This window comes from Vigna radiata, unplaced genomic scaffold (assembly GCF_000741045.1).
Source record: "Vigna radiata var. radiata cultivar VC1973A unplaced genomic scaffold, Vradiata_ver6 scaffold_108, whole genome shotgun sequence".
Taxonomy (NCBI): Eukaryota; Viridiplantae; Streptophyta; class Magnoliopsida; order Fabales; family Fabaceae; genus Vigna; species Vigna radiata.
Window position 1 is genome coordinate 78,613 of NW_014543429.1, and position 17,804 is coordinate 96,416.

At 33.5% G+C, this 17,804-nt stretch overlaps 1 protein-coding gene across 4 annotated transcripts; it reads left to right on the top strand.

Moving 5' to 3' along the window:
• The first annotated feature begins 399 nt into the window (after positions 1–399).
• LOC106754409 (glutathione S-transferase L3) lies at positions 400–3,126 on the top strand. 4 transcript variants are annotated; one of them, XM_014636419.2, is made up of 10 exons: positions 401–528; positions 607–681; positions 762–822; positions 900–986; positions 1,073–1,171; positions 1,279–1,381; positions 1,466–1,542; positions 2,314–2,421; positions 2,572–2,652; positions 2,742–3,126. In XM_014636419.2, the coding sequence occupies exons 1-10, from the start codon at positions 518–520 to the stop codon at positions 2,751–2,753; spliced, it is 714 nt and encodes a 237-aa protein (XP_014491905.1). In that variant the 5' UTR covers positions 401–517; the 3' UTR covers positions 2,754–3,126. The 4 variants fall into 4 exon arrangements, with proteins under 4 accessions (XP_022633671.1, XP_014491905.1, XP_014491904.1 ...); XM_014636418.2 differs by having other exon boundaries at positions 2,770–3,126; XM_022777950.1 differs by lacking the exon at positions 2,314–2,421 and having other exon boundaries at positions 400–528; positions 2,770–3,126.
• Positions 3,127–17,804: the final 14,678 nt, after the last annotated feature.

Consider the following 17,804-nt stretch of genomic DNA (forward strand, 5'->3'; position numbering starts at 1 on the left):
TCTTGTAGTAATTTTTTCTTCCTTATCTTAATTGTATATTATGAAAGCTAATTAATCTTACTTATATAGTCAATCATAAACAAACAAATCATGTGTCGCATTGGTAAGATATATATGGACGTCTAGAGTACAAATTATTAATCTAAACAATGAGAAGTAATAAATAATTATAATTTTAAAAAATCAAATCGTAAACATACGTAATAAAAAGTAATAACTTTACTTAGGAGTTTAAATCCATTTTGATTCTTTGAACTAAATATTTTTTTTTATAAGTTTTTGGTGTCAAATATTTATAAAAGGAAAAAAGAAACTTACGGAAGATTGTTCTTGATAAGATTACGTTAGACTATGGGATGAATCCTGATACGACATCACGAAAAAAGAAACGAGAAATCAGTTGGTGGGACCCATACATAGGAAAGGCAACAGCATAAAAGGACCAAACTCGCTTGAACTTAGACACCATTCTGGTTCTGTCCACTCAATCTTTGATTTTCTGTGAAGAGCAACGTCAATGGCTACTTTGTAAGAAAGCTCTCTGTTACCAGCTTGTTCCTAAACTACCCTCTTTTCTAATGCGCTCTCTCTGTGTGACTTTAACAGTGGCGCGCAAGGTGTTCGTCCTCCTCCATTGACATCCACCTCCGATCAACCTCCTCTTTTTGACGGCACCACCAGGTGGTTCTCCAAAATTCACTTTTTCTTCATGTTTTTTTGCTTCAATTTTCAGAAGTCCTTACTTTTTTACCATTCCTTAGGTTGTACACCAGTTATGGTTGCCCCTATGCACAACGTGTATGGATCACTAGGAACTACAAGGTTCTTTCTTAAATTCTCATCTGTCTACAGTATTCTAGTCATACATGTAATTCTCATGCTGGTAACTGACACCATAGGGGTTACAAGAAAAGATCCATTTGGTCCCCATAAACCTTCAAGACAGGCCAGCTTGGTATAAGGAGAAAGTCTACCCTGAAAATAAGGTAATTAAAGGGTTCTATGTTGATTTGATTGATATGGTTTGTTTAGCAAGTTGAATTTGTTTCCCTAAAATATGATTTATTTGTAGGTGCCATCATTGGAGCACAATGGCAAGGTTCTGGGAGAAAGTCTTGATTTGATCAAGTATGTAGATGTCAACTTTGAAGGGACACCTTTGTTTCCCACTGTAAGAACTAAGCACTTCACATTACTTCTGTTTTTCCCCTTAATGGCCTTTTCATATTTTCTCAGTTGTTGGAGTAGATTAACAATGTTAAGTTGAAATTATTTTAGGATCCTGCCAAGAAAGAGTTCGGTGAGCAATTGATATCCCATGTTGATACATTCACCAGAGACCTGTTCGTTTCATTGAAAGGAGATGCTGTACAAGAAGCCAGTAAGCGCGATATTCAAGTTTGTAAATAGAGGAAAGTTTTATTTTCCTTCATTCTTTGGTCCTTAGAATGGTGATTTAAACCAGGTTCTGCTTTTGGATACTTGGAGAATGCTCTTGGTAAATTTGATGATGGGCCATTCTTGCTTGGTCAGTTAAGTTTGGTAAGTTGAAATCAACTCGTGATCTTCAGTTTTCATTTTCCTTGTAAAGTTGTTGTTTTCTGACCAATCACCAATCCTTGTGGTGGTGCATGTGAATTATGTTATCATATCTCAAATTATCATTATAGCATTAGTTTCTCATTTCATCTTTATTTCTTAGGCTTAATTTTCATATTTCTTTATTTTATCAGGATGTGTTTCCTTAGTTAATCACCACCAGTAAAATTACGGTCTTTTTTTTTTATATATAAATTTCTCCTTAAAACACTTACAGAAAAAATAAGATAAAATAAATTTTATCTACACACCAATTTGGAAAAACTATAACGAGATAACTTTAAAAAATTATTTTATACATAAACTAATTTTAACTTATAAAAAAAAATGTTTAACTTGTAAATGTTTGTAAAAAATTTATCCAGAATTTTGGACTATTACTATACAGTTAAATATGTTAAGATATTAATACATTTCTATGGTTGTTAATTGATATCAATTAATATTTCAATATCTATCTCTTCCTCCCTCTATTAAAATACAACATTCAATATGATGAAAAGAAGAACTCATGATTTAATCCTTGGTGTAGTATTTAATCCTTGGTATATTTGGAAAAGAAAAATCAAAGTTTGTTTTTTTAATTTGAAATCGTCTAACCAAATTTTGACACATGTGCAGTATTAAAATGATGTCAAAAAATGGTGTTAAAATATAAAATCAATGTCTCTGTAGATTTTTTTTCTTATAATTTTTAAATGATTTTATAATCAGGTGGATATAGCATATATTCCATTTGTTGAAAGATTTCAAATTGTCTTTGCTGAGTTGTTCAAACATGACATCACAGAAGGAAGGCCTAAGATTGCAATATGGCTTAAGGTACCCATTATCAGTGTAAAATTTCTTCCATTTTTTGTGGAACCAGCACTTTGTTCATATGATGAAGTTTGTTATTTGCTGTATGAGTGTTGACAGATTGTTTCCATTTGATAAGAAAAACCCTTGTGAACGAAAAAGTTTCTTTTACAGGAGCTGAACAAGATTGATGCTTATACAGAGACAAAAGTCGATCCACAGGAAGTCATTGATCTTTTCAAGGAACGTTTTCTGGTACTAAAATATATTTCTAATCTTTTAACTACTGATTTTGAAGAACTTTGATTGTTTTTTTACTGTTTCATTTGCTACTTCCCCTGCAGCCTAAACAGTGAATGCTTGATGCTTCAGGCTTCCGCTAAGATTTAGACTCTGCCAATAAAGCGTTATCTGCATTGATGGGAGCACAGGATGCATCTTCAATCAAGTTATCTGTGTTTAGACTATGCCAATAAAGCGTCCTCTGCATTCATGGCAGCACAGGATGCATCTTCAATCAAATATCTGTGTTTATTTGCTAGAGTTGCACGAGTGTTTGATGTGATAATTATGTTCATTTTTCAGCTTGTTTGTTTGATGTCATAATAAGGTTTATTTACCAGCTTATAATCACGGTTGATTATATTCTACAATTATCCTATGTTATATTACGTAGTAAGCTTTGATCTAGTGTTATGAATGTTATATCACGTCCTAAGCTTCGATCAAGTGTTATGAATGTTAGATTATGAATTCAAACATAGATTAATTATTTATGAACAATAAACCCTTTCTTTAGTAAAACAATTTCCAATTCCCTTATAACATTAAGCAAAAGCGTTCTAAGATTCTCCATATCTTCTATTCGTAAAACACTTTATATTTTTTCTTGATTTTCTCTTTTTGACGGGGATATGAGAAAGAAACAGGAATTATTAGTTACATATTATAACTAGGATCTATTTATATAATTTTTGGCAATTACTTTTTTTTTTAATTTTTAATATATTAGTTTGATTTTTTAAGAAATTAAAATATTGTTTATGATCTCTATGGAGTAAATTTTCTCATATATATTCTTAGTCATAATTTAATTAATCAGATGATTTCAATAAAATATAATGGTTTTAACACATTTTATATATATATATATATATATATATATATATATATATATATATATATATTTATAAATATGTTAGACTTTATGAATTTAAAATTGTCATTATATGTCTTGAATATATTTAAAAGATCTCATCCATTGATTATATCTGATTAATTATATTTATATGTAGAACCAAAATAGTTTTCATTACATTAATTACAATCACACCTGACAATGATCACAAATGCTCATAGAATCAAATGGTATGGATTTATCATGAAATGTACAACATGAAAATTACTTGAAGTGACTTATATATTTCTAATTTCAACTAGTCCTTACTTTATATCAATGAGATTAATATAACCTTAATATACAAAGGCTACATTCATGTAGAATTGATTCAGTTATCTTCTTGTAGACACTCCCTTAATAATAGGATAAAACCATTTAGGTGTCCCTATTTTTATAAGGTATTCTCAATTTGGTCCTGTTCTTTTAAACCTTCCCAATTGAGTCCTTATAAGTGCTAATTTCAAAGAAATTAGCCCTTGCCGTTAAAAATCGTTAACGGTGTTAAAATTGTGCACATATGGAAGGGTGACGTGTCTATTTTTTGCCACGTGGAATCCCCCTTTCTCCCAAATTAGGGTTTAGATTGGGGATAGGACTTTCCCTACGCCGCTCCCGAGATCCCTAATTGCGAATAAGGTTTCGCTCCTCCTCCTTCACGCGGCTTGTGGACGACATGGAGGCACTGCTAGTGAGTTGCGCTGATGGAGGCACAACAGTCACGGCGCTACGACGCTTGTGCGAAGACGATGGTGGAGGTGAAGGAAGCAACCAGCCACGCCAACGACGCAATTCTCGATTTCGTGTGTTTCTCTGCAGGTGCGTGTTAATAGGATAAAATGGTTTGGATTTGCAGGTCTAGCGATGGTGATTTGGATAGTGGTCATGGATTCCCGCTACTTGGTTGTTGGTCCTCTGGTTTTTCTGAGCGTAGGTTTGAGAATGGAGAATGGCGTTGGGTTTGTGATGCGTGAGAAAAATGGTTCGAACTTGCGAGGCTAGCACATCAGAGCATGCCCTTAACAGTGGCAAGCACAAACATTAGACCCAACAGGCATTGAACTAAAAATAAGGCAAAAGATTGATCCTTTTGTTGATGGGTATTTGAGAAAAGCAAGGCATTAACAAATGACACAAACCTTAATCCTTGTTGCTTCAGCAGCGAAGCTGGTTGCAGCTGCCAACAGTCTGAGGAAGCTAACGACGCAACACACTATCAAAGCCTTTCTCTCCAATCTCTCTGCGAATGGAATTTGGTTGACAGAGATAGTGAAAGTGTCTCTTTTAGAGAGTGATGTTAGAGAAAACAAAAAAGTTGGTGGAAATGGAGGGTTTGGAGGCGGAGGTGGAGGTGGAAAAGGTGGAAATTGAGGTTTTGGTGGTGGGAACGGAGGATATGCAAGTGGAAGTGGTGGTGGTAATGGGAATGGAGGATTTAATGGTGGAAATGGAGGATTATTGTTTAAGATGCAGTGAAGAGTTGTTGACGCTGTCTTCAATTGCTAGAGGCCACCAGAGATGTGCTCCACCTCCTAGGAGTGGTGGTTGGAGGAGCCGCTGCGTAGTAGGTGACGTCGATGCAGGGATGGGGGAGGGCGTGAGGGAGGAGGCAGAGAAATCAGAGAGCCACGTGCTTAAAAATTGACACATCACCCTTCCACCTGTGCACAATTTTAACACCGTTAACGATTTTTAATGGCAGGGGCTAATTTGTTTGAAATTAGCACTTATAAGGACACAATTGGGAAGGTTTAAAAGATGGGAACCAAATTAAGAATACCTTAGGAAAATAGGGACGCCTAAATGGTTTTCATCTTAATAATATCTCTATGATGTTACTTTTTGATACATGCTTAGGAACTGTCCAGTCTTTGAGAGACACAACACTGGTTTCTGTTTCTATGACAGTAGGGTTTTGAGCCTCTTGAGACTCTTCAACATTTAATTCTTCACCTGCATCGGATTGACCTGCATCTATACACCTTCTCAACTACAGTGTGTTAGTTATACAGTCAAAATTTTCATCAAATGTAACATGTACAAATTCCTCAATAGATAAAGTTCTTTTGTTATAAACTCTATATGCTTTGCTAGTCAATGAATATCCTAGAAATATTGCCTCATCCACTTTAGAATCAAACTTACCAAGGTTGCTTTTACTATTATTTAATACAAAACATTTGTAACCGAAGACCCATAAGTGAGTAATGTTGGGTTTTCTACCTTTGAATAACTCATAGGAGGTAAGCTTAAGCATGGGTCTAATGAAACATACTTAACAGATTATGAAACTTATGTGATCGGTTATGTCAACACTTAAGAAAATTTTCAAATCAATTTCCATTCTAAACAGACCAGTACAATAATGAAGCATATATTGGCATAGCTTCGTGTTTTAATCAATTCTACAACTTATGTAATTGGTTATTACACAATTATTTTTCCCTGTTAAGCATACAAGTTATATGGAGAAATCTATCAGATTATATACATTTCTTAACCAATTATTTCTTCCAGAAATAAAATGTCCAATCTGTTTAATGCATGATTAATTTACAAACAACGAATTCATATATCAAGCACAAACATTATAATGATAAAGCAATTGTTATGCCATTTGTTGTGCAAGAAACTATAAAATCATTCTCATTTTCATCATTAAAAACATAGATATGTAGGGTAGGTATAAATCCCCATATCAATAATAACTTTTGGTGATAATCAATTATCTTGAGAGATAATCGATTATTGCCGAATTGAAGTGTTTTCTCAATCTAGACATTGTTAAGATTGTTGACAACACAAACTCTATATCAAACTGGTTTTTGAGGATGACAACTCAATGCTTAATAACAAGTGCATATGTTCCAATATTACGTGTTCTTATTCTGTAAAGTTTGTCATATCTGTTGAACATGTTTTGATTGATTTACATTGTATGTTCCTATGCTTGATTGAGTGTTATATTTGTGGAACATACTTGTATTGAAATGTGAGATAAAATGTTTCTAATCATTACACATTTCTGAAAGAAAAGATCTCAGGCACCTTTTGAACTTATATGTGTTGTGACAAAGTTCTAGTCCAGTCGAATACAGTGTTAATGGATTCAAGTATGCTAAAATCTTTGTACAAATTTTGTGAACATGTGCTGTGTGAGATTTTGAGTTGAAAAGAATTTCAAAGTGATTTTTTTCATGTGTCAGTCGACATTGTGATATGCATATTTGATTGTTTTATTGTTCTGTTTGAAATTTTGTTAAGCCTACAAGCTCCAACGACTATATTTTTAAAAGTTAGTTAAAACTGTATGACTTGGTCAACTGTAATAAATGAGTCAGAGCGGTTAGAGGCAAACCGCTCAACGACAAAACTGACTGCTGAGCGGTCAGAGCTGCTAGAGGCAAACCACTGAGTGGTCAAATTAGGCGCCTGGGCGATTGTCTGTTTTTTTAGCTAGATTCTATAAATCTTTCTGTTATCTATCTGTTATCTTTTTGGGCTTATATATAGCCCCAGTGCGAATTAGATAGGGATTGTTTTGGCAGAGAGAACGTCCAGAGCTATTCCACACACCTTGGGGGAGGTTCCTTGGATGCTTAGGCTCCACTCAACAAAGTTTAGGGTTATCTCTTTCATTCTTTCATTATTTTCATCTAGTTTCACCATGACTATAGTGAATTAAACCCTTTGTTGTTGGGGAACTATGTAATCTTTTGAAACTCTCATATATTGAAATTCTTATTTATTTCATGTGCTTGTCATATACTTATTTATCAATTGTTGGGTTCTCATCTGCGCTCAATGCTTTTATTGTTTAACTCATTCAGTAAAAGATGTTTGTCTTTATCAATATGGGGACGTACGATAATGTCATGAACTGGTGGGAAATTCCTTGATTATGCCAATATCGCCTAGGGATTGGGGGAGGACGGTCAATTGTAATTGCTTCTGAATGCATTGCATTATTGGTTACTAGGGGAGGCTAGGGATAGCAAGTCGGTAATTAGTAATTGGCTCTTTTCACCAAGGGATTGGGTTAAGGGTAATTAAAAAAGTATGCATGGCAATTAGATAAATAAGTGAAGTAAATAAGAAGAGTAGATATATGAGAATGGATAAGATGAAATTGTAAACCCCAACAACATCATTCATCCATAGTTCTCAGAACCAATTGAATCAATTGCATTGCATGTTTATTTTTTGTTCTTTGCATATAACCATAAATATTATTCTCTTCTCAAGTCTTACGCGATTAGGTTACATGAAAGTTAAGGCCTAAGAGTCCTTTGGGAAATGATACTCGGACTTACCTGTTTATATTACTTGATAACGATCTGGTACACTTGCCAGGGACTTAACACTTCTGTTTCGCATTCAAAAAAAGCTTATGATTTTATAATTATATTGCATCTGCTCCTTGTTATTTCAAGTTAAAATCTGTAACTGATGGATTCTTTGAAAACTTTGATAACCAGTGATGAAGAATCATGTTCAAAAATGCAGAAGACAATCTTGTTCAGCAACAAGTTTACAAAGTTCTTGAAAAATACGAATAATCAAGATCATTCTACTCATGCCAAGAAAGCCAAGAAGGAAGAAGAACTAATCATGATTGGCAAAATCCAGAATAGTCAAAGCCGATCTGGAACACCATTTCAAAAGTCCTACATGGTATCTTGACAGCGGGTGTTCAAGACAAATGACTGGAGATCCTACAAAATTCTCAGAAATCTCATATAAAGCCGTTGGTCATGTCACGTATGGTGATAACAACAAAGGAAGAATTATCGGCATAGGTAAAATAAAAACTCCTTCATCTTATGAAATTAAAAATTTTCTGTTTGTTGAAGGGTTAAAGCACAATTTGATCAACATCAGTCAGCTATGCGACAAGGGATTGAAGATCATTTTTGAACCCAAATATTGTGTGATCAGCAATGGAACAAAAAATGAGTTACTACTTGTGGGAAAAAGGGTGAACAATATCTACTTAATCGACTTCACAGATAATGCATTTGAATCTGTTGTATGCCTGATGACCAAAGAAGAAGATGTATGGCTATGGCACAAGAGATTGGCTCACATCAGTATGAGTCAATTAAATAATCTTGTCTCTAAGAAACTGGTTAATGGCTTGCTTAAGATTCAGTTCAAATCTGACAGGCTATGTGATGCTTGTCAAAAGGGAAAGTTAACCAAACAGTCACTCAAGAGTAAAAGTGAAATGTCAACAAAAAGACCTTTGCAGTTGCTTCACATGGATCTATTTGGACCATCCAGAACAAAAAGTCTTGGAGGTAATTCATATGGGCTAGTTATTGTGGATGATTATTCAAGATATACTTGGACCTCCTTCATTGCAGCTAAAAATGATGCACTTAAAGTCTTCAAATGATTTACTACTGCCATTTAAAACGAAATGGATCTTAAGATCAAGGCTATCCGAAGTGACCATTGAGGAGAATTTCAAAATAAGAATATTGATGAATATTTGGCTGAAATGGGAATTACTCATAACTTCTCAGCACCTAGAACACCACAGCAAAATGGAGTGGTGAAAAGGAAAAAAAGAGCACTTGAAGAATTGGCAAGATCAATGTTGAATGATAGGGATATGCCAAAGTATTTCTGGGCAGACGCGGTGAGCACAGCTTGTTATGTACTGAATAGGACAATCATCAGGTCTATACTGAAACTGACACCATATGAATTGTTGAAAGGAAGAAAACCAAATATTTCACACCTGAGAATCTTTAGAAGCAAGTGTTTTGTATTGAATAATGGCAAAGAAAATCTTGGGAAATTTGATTCCAAAGCTGACAAAGCAATCTTTATAGGGTATTCCCTAAATAGCAAGGTATACCGGGTATATAATAAGAGAACTATGAATGTGGAGGAGTCAATTCATGTTGCATTTGATGAGTTTATCATGACTCTAAATCATTCTAAACAGGTCAGGAATTCTGCTGAAGAAGATGAGAACACAACAGATGAAGAAGACCCTGAAGAAGCTACTGAGAAATAAGATGAGGTAGAGCAAGTGAAATCTCCTAAAGTTGAGTCGATTAAAACATTGAAAGTACCAAGAAATGTCTCAACTGAGAATGTGATTGGTGACATGTCAAGAGGAGTATCCACAAGGAGACAACTAAATCAGTACTGCATGAACGTTGCCTTTGTGTCCAAAATTGAACCCAAGAAAGTTGAGGAAGCATTGAGTGATGAAAATTGGATGACTGTAATGCAAGAGGAACTGAATCAGTTCACAAGGAACAATGTATAGGAACTGGTACCTCGAAAACCTGATTTACAAGTAATTGGTACAAAATAGGTTTTCCGCAACAAGATGGATGATTAAGGTGAAATTATCAAGAACAAGGCAAGGTTAGTTGCAAAAGGCTACTGTCAAGAAGAAGGAATAGACTATGATGAGACATATGCTCCGGTAGCAAGATTAGAAGCTATCAGAATACTTCTTGCCATTGCATCCGCAATGAAATTCAAGCTCTATCAAATGGATGTGAAAAGTGCCTTTTTTAAATGGATATATTAAGGAAGAAGTATATGTTAAGCAGCCACCTGGTTTCGAAGACTTTGAATACCCTGATCATGTATACAAACTGAAGAAAGCCTTATATGGATTAAAGCAAGCACCACGATCATGGTATGAAAGGTTAAGTGAATTTCTTGTAAAGAAAGGATACTTAAGAGGAAAAGTTGATTCCACCCTTTTCATCAAAAGCTCAAGTAAGGATAAACTTTATGTGCAAATTTATGTTGATGATATTATCTTTGGTTCCACTAATCCTATGTTGTGCAAAGAATTTTCAAAGGTTATGCAGGAAGAATTTGAGATGTCCATGATGGGAGAGTTGACATACTTCCTTGGTCTGCAAGTGAAACAAACCAGAGATGGCATATTCATTCATCAGTCAAAATACTGCAATGATCTGTTGAAAAGATTTAAGATGTTGGACTGCAAAGATGCTGCTACTCCAATGGCTACTAACTGCTACTTGGATCTAGACGAGACTGGTAAAAGTGTTGATAAAAAAATGTATCGAGGTATGATAGGATCATTGTTTTATCTTCCTGCCAGTAGGCCTGACATCATGCATAGTGTGTGTCTCTATGCTAGATGTAAATCTGATCCTAAAGAATCACATCTCACAGTTGTTAAAAGAATTCTAAATTACCTCAAAGGTACTAAAAATCTTGGTCTGTGGTATCCAAATGGAACAAATTTGTTTCTAAACGGGTCATTTACTAGGGTCATTTACAAATTTGTTCAGATTTTGGTGGCTGTAAATTGGACAGGAAAAGTACTAGTGGAACATGTCATTTACTAGGTTCATCTTTAATCTCTTGGAACTCGAAGAAACAAGCTTGTGTGGCCCTGTCCACCACAGAAGCTGAGTACATAGCGGCGGGAAGTTGTTGTGCACAGTCTCTTTGGATAAAGAGTCAATTAGAGGACTATGGCATTAGGATAGACAACATTCCTTTGAAATGTGATAGTACTAGTGCTATAAATTTGACTAAGAATCCAATCCTGCACTAAAAAACTAAGCATATTGAGATAAGACATCATTTTATTAGAGATCACATAAATAGGGGTGAAATCAAAATTGAATATGTTGATACACTACATTAGTGGGCTGATATCTTTACAAAACCTCTGAACAAAGAAAGGTTTTTTACGATTCGAAATGAACTGGGGATTCTAAATGATAATAGTGTAAAATGATCTATTTGACTTTGTTCTGATTGAAGTCAACTGTGCTTGAACTATCATGCATCTACAAACATTGACTTCTGTTTTGATATTATTTTATTCTTGCTTAACCGCTATGCTTGATCTGGAAAAGGCTTTTGAAAGGTTTTGTAGGAAGGACATTGCTTTGAAGATTTACAATTTGGAATTCAACAACTACAAAGCAATGCATTGACTGATGATTTAATGCATTCGACTGCGTCTATATGGGTTAACAATTCCAGTTTTGGAATTTGATTCTATCTTTACTGTTTGCTTAAATCATCTTTATTTTGTTATTATCTCTGATCTTTTCTTGTTTAAAATTCAAATTGAGATAATATTGTGAGATTGTTGATATTTGTATTATTGCATATATATGTGGATTGATAGTTTGACTATGATACAAATGTGTGCTTAATCTGTTGCTTACACTGTGATAGTCTGCATTGTGCAATCAAACTGTTTTTGAAAATCATGCATAATGACAGGGGGAGTATCACTGCATTACACATTGTTTCATCAAACATCTATATTCCAGGGGGAGTTTACATTGTTTTGTGATGAACTTGTGATTTTGAGAGCGTCATTGTACTTCATACATTGCATATCTTTTTTATGCAACTCTGATGTTTTTAAACTGCATAAATATCTGAGCATTCCTTTTTTTGTTAATGCACAAAGGGGGAGAGTATTACATGAGTGTATGAGAGCAAGTCTATATCGGGAGAGTTGCTGCATCATACTTTATCTGCTTGATATTTTTGCTGAATATGTAGAGTAACTATAGAACTGTTTATGATATATATGTTTTACTCTGTTTGTTGTGGAACTGTACAAACATGGTTGAGTTATTAATCATGGTTGTGCATCATCAAAAAATGGGGAGATTTTTGAGATTGTTGACAACACAAACTCTATATCAAACTGGTTTTTGAGGATGACAACTCAGTGCTTAATAACAAGTGCATATGTTCCAGTATTACGTGTTCTTATTCTGTAAAGTTTGTCATATCCGTTGAACATGTTTTGATTGATTTACATTGTATGTTCCTATGCTTGATTGAGTGTTATATTTGTGGAACATACTTGTATTGAAATGTGAGATAAAATGTTTTTAATCATTACACATTTCTGAAAGAAAAGATCACAAGCACCTTTTGAACTTATATGTGTTGTGACAAAGTTCTAGTCCAGTCGAATACAATGTTAATGGATTCGACTATGCTAAAATCTTTGTACAGATTTTGTGAACATGTGCTGTGTGAGATTTTGAGTTGAAAAGAAATTCAAAGTGATTTTTTTCATGTGTCAGTCGACATTGTGATATGCATATTTGACTGCGTTACTGTTCTGTTTGAAATTCTGTTAAGCCTACAAGCTCCAACGACTATATTTACAAAAGTTAGTTAAAAATGTATGACTTGGTCAACTATAATAAATGAGTCTTAATTCTGTTGGTTGTCTATTATAACTGTTTTAATACAGTCGACTCTATTAGTAGGTTATTCGACTATGAATCAATCTGATGAAACAAAAAACTATAAATAGACAGAAAGCGAATTGTTCTGTGACTTTTGTGATCTAACATTTTCACTTTCTTGTTTCAGATTGAATTTGTTAGAAGCTCCAAGAATTCACCAAGAATACGGTGGCGATCTTGCTTGAGAGAAATTCAGAAGCAGGAGTCATCGTTCTCACTGTTTGATCAATATCCGCATAGAGAGGTGCTTCTGGGTTGATCTTGATAGGCTTGGCATCCTGCGAAAGACTGTTGGTTTTTGATTGAAGGCTTGGCAAACGGTGAAGTCTGCTGTGATAGGCTTGACATCCTGTGAAGAGTGCTGGTGACACGTTGAGGATTGTTCGACGTGGGTGCAGATTGCAGGAGAAGGTATTCTTGCTGCAATTCTGGTTTTGTGTATGCAACTATATTTGGTTTTGGGTTAGAGAGGAGATTTATATTTTTGCATGGTGCTTCTATAAATTTCTTGTTGTAGAAACCGCAACCATTATAGTGCATTTGCTTCCTGGGTTGGAAGGACACTGGATGTAGGCATTGTTGGCCGAACCAGTATAAACACATTGTTTGAATTTTCTGATCCCTACACTCTTTATTTTCCAGTCAACTATATCTGCTAGGCAGTCAACTGCGTTTTCCCACTGCATTACATTTTCAATAACTTGCATTTCAAGGAAAGATCAAAATCTTTGAATTTTTCATACCAAGATTGCGAAAAGATTTTAATTTTGAATCAACACCAATTCNCCCCCCCCCCCCTCTTGGTGTAAAAAGAAGCCTACCTGTTTCATAACAGACATTCTTGCTGCAATTCTGGTTTTGTGTGTGCAACTATATTTGGTTTTGGGTTAAAGAGGAGATTTATATTTTTGTGTGGTGCTTTTATAAATTTCTTGTTGTAAAAACCGCAACCATTATAGTGCATTTGCTTCCTGGGTTGGAAGGACACCGGGTGTAGGCATTGTTGGCCGAACCAGTATAAACAAAGTGTTTGAATTTTCTGATCCCTACACTCTTTATTTTCCAGGCGACTATGTCTGCTAGGCAGTCAACTGCGTTTTTCCGCTGCATTACATTTTCAATAACTTGCATTTCAAGGAAAGATCAAAAGCTTTGAATTTTTCATACCAAGATTGCGAAAATATTTTAATTTTGAATCAACACCAATTCACCCTCCCCCACCCCTCTTGGTGTAAAAAGAAGCCTACATGTTTCATAACAGACATGATAATCGATTATCCCTCATGGTAATCAATTATTCCCACAAGTTATGCTAAAAAGCAAGTTACAAGGCTCTTAATGGTTTAAAAATGAAAGTAAAAGCCTAATACAAAGTTTTCGACAAAAATGCTTTAACAATGTACGTAAGTAATTCTTCAAGGCTTAAAGTTTGTCATCATTAAAATCTCTTCAAAGCATCAATGCTTATCATTGGTAACACAACCCACATGGGAGATTTTGCTATGCATAAATGATAGAAAGAAGTAATACAAAGGAAGAAACTTCATCTCCTAATTCACTAAAGATGTTCTATTAAATATAGAGGAAGTGAGTGAAAAAACTCTATAGAGACTCTCTCTAAACGCTCTCTTAAAAAGTGCTCTAAAAGCAATCTTCCAAGTCTCTTCAAACAGATACAAAATTATGGTATTTATAAATTCTAACAGCATGGCTCAAGCGATGGTTCATGGCTCTAGTCGTAAGGTTTCCTCCCTAGTTGGTTTCCTCCAAGGCTTAAGTTGTGTGTTCCTGGACTGAAGCCTTCTTGTGATTACTTCATGATGAAGGGCTTTCAATTTCTTGAGCCTTAGGCTAGGGCTTGAGGAAACGTTTCATGTTAGGTTTTCTCTTTGCAAATCAAGCCCTCATTCAGCGCTGCAGCTGTACTATGTCAGATTGCTTGAAAAGTTCTTGAATTTCTCTGTTTTTCTTCATATTTCAACTCTGACTCTCTAATTTTTTTCTATTTCTACAAAACAATTAAAATTGGGGTGATTAAAATGATTTTACATAGAATTATAACAAGATAAGTGTCAATTCAACACTGAAATCAATTAATACTAGGCAATTATAAACTACCTTTTGCTTTGTCTTTTATATTTGTCTCTCTTAAGAGCACTTTATCTTTTTCAACAAGTGGAGTAAATCACCAATTCCTTCATCTCTAACTCCCTCGTTTCAATCTTTTTCTTCACCAACCACAATTGCAGAGATATAGGGATACCTCCATATTCATTACAGTACTCATTCACCTCTAATCCATTTTTATGCCCTTACATTCATCCATCACCAACTACCTTAAGATATTCTCCACTACTCATCCATTGATCAACGTCTCTCAGTTTCTACTGAGTTGGTTCACCATGATTTCAACCTAAGTAATGTACTCAAAAACTCCTTCTATCTCCTTCATTCTCACGTTCTCCATCTTACCCCTAAATATTTGAAGTCGAACTTGCATCATTCGATTATCTCCCATATTTTTGCTTTTTCTAGAATATTTTATACTTTTTGAAGTTTTAGGACTTTTTACCTTAACAAAGCTAAACTCGTAAACATGGTGGTACAACATGTACATGGTTTCCTCACTTGTACAAAAATGACATTTTACAACAGGACCTTCTTTGACAAGTGTTCTCGCGTCATAATTATGACACACATAGAAGGTCTGTGCTTTTTTTTATGTAGCGAAAAAATATGTCATAGTTAGTCCAACTTACTATGATGTACTTTGGGTTACTTGTCATAGAAAGTCGAGTCTACTACAGTGTACTTCTAATTAGTTGTCATAATATATCTAGGTTATTGTGATGCATTTTTGTTTACTTGTCATAGTATCCTTACCTTCTATGACCTATTTCTTCTTATCTATCATAATATATCCAATGTTCTATGACAAGCATTCGACCACTTGTCATAATATATTTTGTTTACATTGAACCTACTATGACAGATAATGTCATCTACGTCATAGAAAGATTGCTTTTTTTTTTAAGTTTTTTCTTATATTTACCATCATATCATTCAATATACTTGGAAATCAACAAATTCAGCTGAACAAATAATCTATGAAAATCATTTTATACATTAAATTGTCTAATAATATTTAAAATATTAATTGTACATAGACCAACTTATACCATGCAGATATATATTATCGAAAAGATTGTAAAATAACATTACATTGTACATAAACGTGTATATACCATACTAAATTGCTGTCAAATTTCTGCATGTCATTAACACTTAAAAGAAAAGATTCTAATTTCTTCTATGTTTTGTACCTTCTAAGCATCATCTTGAACAATAAGAGAAAAAACTCTACGTTCGTATGCAGTGTAGGGGATCAAACATATGGCCCAATATTTGTTAGTTTTTCTAAAATAAAACAAAATATGGTAAATTAAAAGACGTTTTATAGAGTTCACAAATAAAAAACTACAACTATATATGCAGAGTTCAATTTCCATATACATAAAACTAAAAGAATGGAGAATTTCACAGCTTTCAGAACCAGAAACGACTCACTAGGTTTATCTGCATATGGGAATAATATGTGTCCCTTTTCTCTTAAATAAAACAAAATATGGTAAATTACATTTTATAGAGTTCACAATAAAAAAAAACTACAAGGCCTTGTCCTTCATACGTGCCGTTTTGAACTTATTATTTAGTTGTAATTAGATTCGTTGTATTTATTGGTTTTACGTAACCATTTTCTACCACCTTCCAATTATCTTGAGATCCAAAAAATGTTTTCATCTAAAAACTTTATAATCATCATAATTGAATGCTTTTGTTAACATAGAGATAGAATCACATTGTTTGTAATGTTTATGATGTGATTGTGATTCATTAGTGTATTTGACGTGATTGTGATTAAAATATGGATGTAGGTATTTAAAGAATTAATCATATGGTACAATAGGCATTCATTCGTGTATTTGACGTGATTGTGATTAAAATATATTGTTCAGTGTAATGTTTATGATGTGTTTGAATTTATTATCCTCTTATTTATGTCGTTTACATGTGTAAGATATAAATTTTTCCACTTTGTTCGTCTTGTTTGTTTAATTAGTCTTTATAACTATGTATGAATTTGTTATGTGACAAGAGGTTAGGAGTGATAAAACCTTTCTATTATGATGTTTTAGTTATATATATATATATATATATATATATATATATATATATATATATATATATATATATATATGAAAACGAGATTGATTTTATTTATTTTAGTTTTATATATCTAATTGGTTAGACTTTTTTATTTTGTAAATTGAAACTTTTTTTATTGAAATTTTTCTTTTTATTTTTATTGTTGTGATTTTAATGAGGATGAAAATGTATCTAATTGGATTCTAGATAATATTAGTGTGTTTTTTTAAAAAATTGCAAAAATGTTTTACTCTTTTAGTATGAAATGTGTGAATTGGGAAAACTTGATTTGGTTAAATAAGGTGTTATCCACAAAAACTTTGTTTATTTGAAAGTTGTTTAATGATCATTTACCTATTGATTTGAAAGTTAATAAAAGAAGTGTTTTTGTGCTCTATGTTCACTTGTTCTTGGATTATTCTATTGTTATATGGTTGCGAACATGGTTGAAAAAAACTATTCAAGACTTGTAGTTTTTTTTTTTTTGGATTTGGTTATTCAATTTATGAAGTGCCCTCGTAGTCCTTTTCTTAAAGTGATTAAAGGGTTGTATTACTGTAGTTGTTTGGATGATTTGGAGGATGAGAAATTATAATAGATTTCAAGATCTAATTGTGATTCTTTATGCTATTTTTCAAATTAAGGAGTTAGTGTGTCTAGTTTGAATTAAATGCAAGAAACATTTGAGTAATTTGTTTACGATTTTTTTGTACTAAAGTATTTTAATATTCAAGCTAGATAATGTTGGATGGTTTCGTTTATGGACATAATATGACAAGTTTCCT

Coding starts and splice junctions, on each gene's coding strand:
- LOC106754409 (XM_014636418.2), top strand. Junction 987..1,072: donor AAGTCTACCCTGAAAATAAG/GTAATTAAAGGG, acceptor ATTTATTTGTAG/GTGCCATCATTGGAGCACAA. Junction 1,172..1,278: donor GGACACCTTTGTTTCCCACT/GTAAGAACTAAG, acceptor AAATTATTTTAG/GATCCTGCCAAGAAAGAGTT.